Raw genomic sequence first — 8725 nt, 5'->3', positions numbered from 1 at the left:
TAGGGATCGCGTGATTACTGATGCTCTTAGGACCTGTTCCTCTTGGTCCTCCTACTCACATGATGGCCCAGCTTTTCTGAAGCCTGCCTCATCTTCTTTCTCCTCCTTTCTTGTCTGGGTAGGAGTTTCTCTCCTTTCTTAAAAACAAACAAACAAACAAAAAAAAAATGACTTTCATATCTATTTTTTTTTCTTGCATATAGGAGCAACTGATACAGACACAGGTTGCTTCTCTGGCCCAGACACAGTGCCCATAAAGGGAGCTGGAGTTGCTGCAGGGCATTTTGCAGATGCTGTAGTGGCTGCAGGGTCTGTCAGAGGGGTTGGAGTGGCTTCAGGGCTTGTCACAGAGGTTGGAGTGGCATTGATTGTGGCTCTGTAGGCATAGGCCGAGACCCAGCACACTGCAGTGGTATGTGTCTCTTTGGAAATGCCAGGGTGATAACACCACTTTTTCAAGCATTTAACCATTTTTTTTAGGATTCTACCTTTGCTCAGAGGTGAAGTTCCAAAGCAGTGGAGGTGCCCCCTGCTCTAGGTGCCTGCCCAGATCCTCCCACTCTCCCTGCCACTCCTAACTCTCCTGTCTCCATACACATCTGTGGATGGCATGCTTAAGTGGTTGTTTGACATCAAACAGAAGCTGAAACACACTCAGGAGACATAACAATAGGAACATGCTGGTTTGGCCATCCCAAGGATATTCAAAGCTTTGAAGAGCTATTGTAATTAGCGGGGAGGAGAAGGGGGAGGTGAAGGAGAAAGGGAGAGTGAAGAAGTGGGGAAAGGCCTCCCCCACTGTCCATACCAGTTCCACCCCCCCACCTCCTGCCCCACCCCACATAGATTTACTCCCTGAGGAGAAAAGGCAAAAAGTGTAAAAGAGTGCAATTATTAAGAGTTTCTAAGAGATGGAGAGATGGTTCCCGAGGTACAGAGGTGGCAATAATTTTATCCTATCAGAAGTCAGTGTTATCCAATATAGCAAAAGATTAACCTTAAACCTGCCCCCAGAATTGATGAACAGCATGACATGGAAGACAGACTCTTAGCAATGTGCTATACAACACAATTCTGAAAACAAGCACAACAGACCCCAGATCAAAAAGATCGACATTGTGATCAGCAACTGCTAAACTGATCTAATGCTTATTACAACTTACTTTTAAAGCGCTGTGGTCAGATCTGTCGTCTCAACCTTTGTGCTCCACACTAGGCACCAAGAAGACTTGCTGTGGTTTGACCCGGCAGGCAGCTCAGCACTACAAAGCTATTCATCCACTGGGATGGAGGAGAGAACTGGGAGGAAAAAAAAATGTAAAAGTTCACAGGTTGAGATAAAGGCAGTTTAATAGGACACTAAAGGTATTATTATTATTATTGTTGTTGTTGTTGTTGTTGTTATTGACACCAATAGACTAAGGTCATATTTTTATGCGCATATCAAAAGACAGGAAAGGTGGTGGTGATTAATTAGAAAATGTCAGACCTGAGCATGACAGAGACAGTATGGAATAAGTGGTGGATATTGTCCTAGTTTTGGCTGTGATAGAGTTAATTTTTCTTCCTAGTAGCTGGTATGGTGCTGTGTTTCATATTTACAGAATTACAGAACAGTTTGGGTATGAAAGGACCTTAAAGATCACATCATTCCAACTCCCCTGCCATGGGCAGAGACACCTTCCACTAGACCAGGTTGCTCAAAGCCCCATCTGGCCTTGAACACTTTCACAGATGGGGCATCCACAACTTCTCTGGGCAGCCTGTTCCTCCCCACCCTCTGAGTAAAGAACCTCTTTCTAATGTCTAATCTGAATCTACCCTCTTTCAGTTTAAACCATTACCCCTAGTCCTATCACTGCTCTCTTTGATGAAGAGTCCCTCCCCAGCTTTCCTGTAGGCCCCTTTAGGTACTGGAAGGCCACTGTAAGGTCTCCCCAGAGCCTTCTCTTCTCCAGGCTGAACAACCCCAACTCCCTCTGCCTGTCGTCATAGGAGACGTACTCCAGCCCCTTGATGATCCTCATGGTCCTCCTTTGGACTCGTTCTAATAGATCCATGTCCTTCTTACACAGGGAGCCCCAGAGCTGAACGCAGTACTCAAGGTGTGGCCTCACCAGAGCCGAGTACAGAGGGACAATCACTTCCCTACTCCTGCTGACCACACCATTCCTGGTACAAGCCCGGATGCTGTTGGCCTTCTTGACCACCTGAGCACCCTGCTGGCTCATATTCAGCCGACTATCCACCAATATCCCCAGATCCTTTTCCCCTGGGCAGCTGTCCAGCCACCCTTCCCCCAGCATTGCAGGGGGTTGATGTGCTCCAAAAGCAGGACCCAGCACTTGGCCTTGTTGAACTTCATACAGTTGACCTCAGTCCATGGGTGCAGCCTATCCAGATCCCTCTGCAGAGCCCTCCTGCCCTTGAGTAGACCAACACTCGCTTCTAACTTGGTGTCATCTGCAAACTTACTGAGGGTGCACTCAATCACCTCATCCAGATCACTGCTGAAGATATTGAAGAGAACTGGCCCCAGTACTGAGCCCTGGGGGCACCACTAGTGGCCGGCCCCCAGCTGGATTTAGCTCCATGCACCACAACACTTTGGTCATAGCCACACGGCCAATATTTAACCCAATGAAGCATACACACGCCCAAGCCTTGAGCAGCCAGTTTTTCTGGGAGAATGCTGTGAGAAACAGTGTCGAAAGCCTTACTGAGGTCCAGGTAGACCACATCCACAGCCACTCCCTCATCCACTGAGCACATCACCTTGTCTTCGAAGGAGATCGGATTTGTCAAGCAGGACCTCTCTTTGATAACCACCTACTGAACTGGCCTTATCACCTGATTGTCCTTTAAGTGTTGTGTGATGGTGCTAAGGATAATCTGATCCATGGGCTTTCCCAGCACCGTGGACAGAATAACAGATCCGTAGTTCCCTGACTACTCTTTCCAGCCCTTCCTGCAGACAGACATCACATTTGCTGGTCACCAGTTGACCACAACCTCCCCTGATAGCCAGGACTGCTGATCAGAGATGGAAAGCAGCTTGGCAAGTGATTCTGCCAGCTCCCTCAGGAGTGACCGGTGGATCCCATCTGCCCCATAGATGTGTGTACACCTTCATGGAGAAGCAGTTCTCTAACTATTTCCTCATGGATGATGAGGGCTTCATTCTGCTCCCTATACCTATCTACCAGCTCTGGAGGCTGAGTACCAGGGGAACAGCTGGTCTTGCTGCTAAAAACTGAGGCACAGAAGGAATTAAGTATCTCAGCCTTTTCCTCGTGTCTTCTACGTTTCTCTGTCATTGTCTTTCCCCCCACACCCAATACAGGATGGAGATGCCCCTTAATGCGCTTGTTACATAAATATAAATATATATATATATAATATAAAATTTCTCTCTTTGTCAGTAATAGTCAGATAGAGCTGCAGTTAGGATTTGGCATTCTGATTTTGTCCCTGCACAACTTCGAGACATGGAGGATTGAGTTCCGCACAAAATGAAAGAATGGATGGAAAAAAGGACAGAAAAGGTGGAAGCTGGCAGCTTTCCATCGCCTACACTTCTGTGACTTTATCCTGAAATTCCATTCAACTGCTTACTGCCGTATTGTCGAAAATGTCCTGCACCTTCCTGCTGCTGTTATCTTGTGAGAGACAGCACAATCAGGGTGAGCCATCTGCCTGCAGAAATTAACAGCTGACAATGGAGCAACTGTCCAGGGAAACCTAGAGAAACTGCTGGATTTTGACTACAGAAACCTCTTGACCTTTACAAGGAGAAGAGCCCAGTCCTGCACCACAGGAAGAGGAACCCCACACATCAGGGCAGACTGGGATGCTGCTGAGTGAGCAGTGCCCAGGAGGAGGAGGGCCTGGGCACCACGAGGGATGCCATACGAGCAGTGGTGCTGCTCCCCAGGAACCAGGCCAGCTTCCTACAGAGCTGCCTTACGAGGAGCATGGCCACCAAGAAGACCTGAGTTATCAGACTCAGCTCAGAACCAGTGTGACACCACACGGACAAGGGCTTCAAGCCAGCAGGAAAAGATGTGCAGGTCTGGGAGTCCCTAGGACAGTCTGGTGTAGACAGGATAGTGGGTTGTTGCAAGGCTGAGAATCCCAACAGGACCCAGGGCTTTGTGTCCATGGCTCTGGCTGTTGTCTCTGCCACTGAGGCCTAGGAGGAGACAGCTTATCGGTACAGCACCAGGGCCTCATTGCCTCCTCGCCCCCAGCCATGAACCAGGCAGGGCTCGTACCATTCTCCTGCACTTGGCCATGATCATCCCCTCCTCCTCCTGCCCCAGGAAGAGCCCTGAGCAGTGTGTGAAGGGAAAGGATTTCCCTTCCCAGGGACTGGCGGTCAAGGCTTGCCCTTTCCATTCGTAAAACATATCCAGTTTTCCTACACATCAGGGTCACCTTCACAGTGCCTTTGTCTCCTTGTCCTCACTGCCTCCAATGCTCTGCTCTAACGAGCTCCAAGGGAGGCTGTGTCAGTGCTGGCCCTCAGGGGGACACTGCAGGAAACTTGCCTCTGACTTGGACTTGTTGAGAGATGTCTTCAATTGTCTCTCAGTGCCTGAGGTTCGTGGGCTCCTCACCAGAGCCCCCCGAGGGGGGATTCTAATGCCTTGGGCTGGGCGTCTGGTGCTGAGCTGGGCCGGGCTCGTGGGACAGGGAGAGCTCGTGGCAAGAGGGCCCTGGTGCAGAGAGACAGCTCTGCCCAGGAGCAGCTCCTGTGCCCAGCGCAGCAGGGCTGGGGGCTCTGACCGCAGGTGGCACGGGGACAGGAGAGAAGGAGAGAGGGCTTGGAGGCAGTTGGCAGTGGGAGGATGCTGAGAGCTGCCTGCAGGAGAAATTTGCACAGCCCTTGACAAGGTACGTCTCTGGCTGCAGGGCCATGCAGCTGCACGTCCTGGAAGGGTCTCCTGCTGGGTCTTGTTGCTGAGAGGGTAGTGGGCAATGCAGTAGGCTTTGGGAGTCCTGCTGGATGGCACTGCGAGGTGAGGAAGTCTGGCAGAAGCCCCTCGGAGTGCCCTAAGCCAGGTGCCCCCGGTCAGCCAAGAGTGGTGTGGCCAAGCATCCTCCAGACACTGCACGGGTGCAGCTGGGATGGTGGCACATCCCAGCTTTAAGATATCCAGCTCTGTCTGTGGGGGATCCTCCTGGTCTGCAGGCTGCTCTCCAGCAGGATGCAGCTCTCTCGTGGCATCCTTGTGTTATCCAGGTGCCCTAAGGAGGAGACACCTCCGTGTTAAGGCCATGTCCGTGCTGCTGGATGGCTGTCTGTGGGCAGCTGGAGTGAGGCCTCTGCAACCCAGGATAGGAGGAAAGAGCTGAGATCCTGCTCATGCAAGACAAGGTGAGGATTCTATCCCAATGCACTTGGACTGGGGCTTCTCTGCTCTCAGCTGTCTCCAGTTTCTTCTCAGGGAAACACCTGAGCAGGACAGTCCTGCAGCTCACAGAGGGGTGACACAGGGCAGCTGAGAACAGGAGTGTTCAGCAGCGGCATCTGCAGCTCTGTTCTGCATTGGGGTGCATTGTTTGAAACAGCACTGCAAATTTCATTGACCTGATAAATGGACTGAACTTGAGTTTCCCCCATGTTCCTGCTTCCCTCCTGCTGCACAGCAGGAAGGACTCCTCTGGAGCCCACAGCAGCCCCTGCTCCCAGTGCCACTCTCAGCCAGCACCAGCCGCAGCTCAAGCAGGAGAGCTGCAGAAAGGTTCTCCTGCATAGAGAGAGGCTTGGACTGGGGGTGCTCTAAGGCTTACAGTAGGTTTTCCTCAGAGAAGTCTGTTTTAACTTTTTTCTGCCTTATCCTCTTCAACAGACAGCTGTGTCCAAATTCAGGAAATGCCCAACAGCAGCTCTGTGAGCGAGTTCCTCCTGCTGGCATTCGCAGACACGCGGGAGCTGCAGCTCCTGCACTTCGGGCTCTTCCTGGGCATCTACCTGGCTGCCCTCCTGGGCAACGGCCTCATCCTCACCGCCGTAGCCTGCGACCACCGCCTCCACACCCCCATGGACTTCTTCCTCCTCAACCTCGCCCTCCTCGACCTGGGCTGCATCTCCACCACTCTGCCCAAAGCCATGGCCAATGCCCTCTGGGACACCAGGGCCATCTCCTATCAAGGATGTGCCGCACAGGTCTTTTTCTTTCTCTCCTTCATATCAGCAGAATATTATACTCTTACTGTCATGTCCTACGACCGCTACGTTGCCATCTGCAAGCCCCTGCACTACGGGAGCGTCGTGGGCAGCAGAGCTTGTGCCCAGATGGCAGCAGCTGCCTGGGGCAGTGGCCTTCTCAATGCTGTTCTGCGCACGGCCACTACATTTTCCCTGCCCCTCTGCCAAGGTAATGAGCTTGATCAGTTCTTCTGTGAGCTTCCTCAAATCCTCAAGCCCTCCTGCTCAGTGTCATTCCTCAGGGAGGTTGGGCTTATTGTATTTAGTGTCTGTTTAGCATTTGGTTGCTTTGTTTTCATTGTGCTGTCCTATGTGCAGATCTTCAGGGCCGTGCTGAAGATCCCCTCTGAGCAGGGCCGGCACAAAGCCTTTTCCACGTGCCTCCCTCACCTGGCCGTGGTTTCACTGATGGTAAGCACTGGCATATTTGCCTATCTGAAACCTTCTTCCAAATCATACGCATCCCTGGACCTGGTGGTGGCAGTTCTGTACTCTGTGGTTCCTGCTGCCATGAATCCCCTCATCTACAGCATGAGAAACAAGGAGCTCAAGGATGCATTGAGGAAACTCTTTGGATATATTTATTCATCATTAATAATCGGCGCAAACTCGTTACAGGACACTACTTTTTTTTCTTTTTTCTTAATATGTTGGAACAGTTACTTCACTTTTATACTATTTTCTGAACCTTGTGATTTTCATTCAGAAATGATCTACTTACTATCCTATGTGTTTATCATTCTATTTTAGTTTTGAACTAAGTATCTCATGTACTTATGGAAGTGGGCTTCCCGTTTAGATAAAGGCAGAAAAGAGTCGAGCAGAAATTCATTGGTCCCAGCTTCCATCCCTTCCCATCTTTTCTGGAGCTGGGGGAGCAGCCCCAGCACGCAGGAGGGGCTCAGGGCCCAGAGCCCAGCTGCCACAGGGAGGAGCAGCCCCGCTGGCCCTCGCGGCTGCCCCTCACTGCCCGCTGGGCTCTGCCTCTCTGCTGCCTTCGGGTCGGGGCTGCTGCTTCCCTGGAGCCATGGCCATGGCCAGCAGCAGGGTGTGGCCTTTTCACTGCTGCTCTCTTCTGGCTTCCACATTGTGCTTCTTGTATTTGGATAAGCCCTGAGATCTCATGTATGTTGGTGACAGTCCTGTTATCCCTACATTGGCATCTCTTCTATATCTCTGCACGCCTCTTGCAAAGCTGGTTTCAGGAATACACCCAAGGAGCTGCTTCCTGAACAGACCTCTTGCTTTTCTGGGCCTCACAATGGATCAGAACCCCAGAGTGATCAGTGAAGGACCAAGGGCTGGACTGGGAGCTGCCTTCTTGCTTGCCTATGGCCCAGCATACAACAACTGGCCCTTGAATTATCTGCTTGGGACTGTCCCACTTGTGCTGGGGCTGATGGGAAATGGCATCTTGGAGAGGAATCTGGATGTGCCAAGAGATGTCAGTTGATCTCCAGGGACAGTGTGCAAGCATGGGTTGGCAGTGAGTTCCTCATCTAATGACTGATGATACAAGTTAGAGCATTTCGTTACAACGAAAAGCTGAACATGAGGAGCCGATGGGTTAAGGAGGGCTCTGCCATGCCCGCAGGGGTTGTGAGGAGCCAGCAGGCAAAGTTACCCAAGAGTCAACCGTGGTTCAGGACAGCTTCTTTGAAAGCTCACGAGCTGGATCTAGTACACCACTCGCCTGCCCTTTCAGCTCTTAGAGACCCCCCAGGGCCCTGCAAAGCACTGCCCTCTGCTACTGAGACATCAGGGCAGATGGAAAGAGGTCCAGAGCCGCCTTTGTGCCAGCAGCTGCGGTGCCTTGCGAGGGGCTGGGGCTGTGCTGGCCGTGCCCAGAGCCCTGCAGCAGGCTGCGCTGGGCACTGGCCTGGGGTCAGCCCAGCCTGGGCTGCTGGGCTGGGGAGAGGTCCGGGAGGTGGGGAGAGGTGGGCAGGGGCTGGGCTGGGCTGGGCAGTGCCTGGTCAGCTGCTTCAGAAAAAAGTCACCTCACAGGCCACTTAACAGCCATTAGCTTCCTACTGGACTTGGAGCTTCTGAGGAACCACTGAGCTCATAATACCACACCTACAAAACACCCCCTTTTTGGCCCAGAATCCGCCCAGGTAGAAGTGATCTGGTTGTGCTCCTTCCAGCCCATGGCACAGCTCCTGGGCTCCCAGCCTCTCTGACACACAGGAGCCAGTGCCGTGCCAGTTCTGGGAGGTGCTAGGGCAGGAGGGACCTTGCAGTCAAATCACTTGCCAGACTCCTTGGCTGGGGCTGCTGCGTGCCCTGGGGCTGCAGAGCTCTCCTCTGCCTGCTCACAGCAGATTGAGCCCTTGAGCTGTGGTCAGTCCACCTTGGAGGAGATCCCCCCTTAGGAGGGAAGTGCTGCAGCGCAGGCCGGCTGTGCCACTGCCGTGCCCACTGCCTGTCCCTGCCTGCAGTCCCAGCACAGCCCCACAGCAGCACTGGCACCAAGCTACAGGAGCAGCCGGGCCTGACCCCACCAGCAGGGCT

At 52.4% G+C, this 8725-nt stretch overlaps 1 protein-coding gene across 1 annotated transcript; it reads left to right on the top strand.

Annotated features, from left to right (window-relative positions):
* The first annotated feature begins 5878 nt into the window (after positions 1-5878).
* On the top strand, positions 5879-8394 carry LOC136787573 (olfactory receptor 14A16-like). Its single transcript, XM_066984885.1, has 2 exons — positions 5879-6815; positions 8318-8394. Exons 1-2 carry the CDS (start codon positions 5879-5881, stop codon positions 8392-8394), a joined length of 1014 nt encoding a protein of 337 aa, XP_066840986.1.
* Positions 8395-8725: the final 331 nt, after the last annotated feature.

This window comes from Anser cygnoides, chromosome 30 (genome assembly GCF_040182565.1).
Source record: "Anser cygnoides isolate HZ-2024a breed goose chromosome 30, Taihu_goose_T2T_genome, whole genome shotgun sequence".
NCBI classification, from domain to species: domain Eukaryota; kingdom Metazoa; phylum Chordata; class Aves; order Anseriformes; family Anatidae; genus Anser; species Anser cygnoides.
The sequence above is the reverse complement of the archived record's forward strand: the minus strand, read 5'-3'. Positions and strand labels throughout refer to the sequence as shown.

What these genes read in the sequence shown, in the direction of transcription:
- LOC136787573 (XM_066984885.1), top strand. Translation starts at nt 5,879, where the DNA reads ATGCCCAACAGCAGCTCTGTGAGCGAGTTCCTCCTGCTGGCATTCGCA. An exon ending in TTATTCATCATTAATAATCG is followed by an intron (nt 6,816 to 8,317) that starts GCGCAAACTCGT and finishes TTTTTGGCCCAG; the next exon opens with AATCCGCCCAGGTAGAAGTG.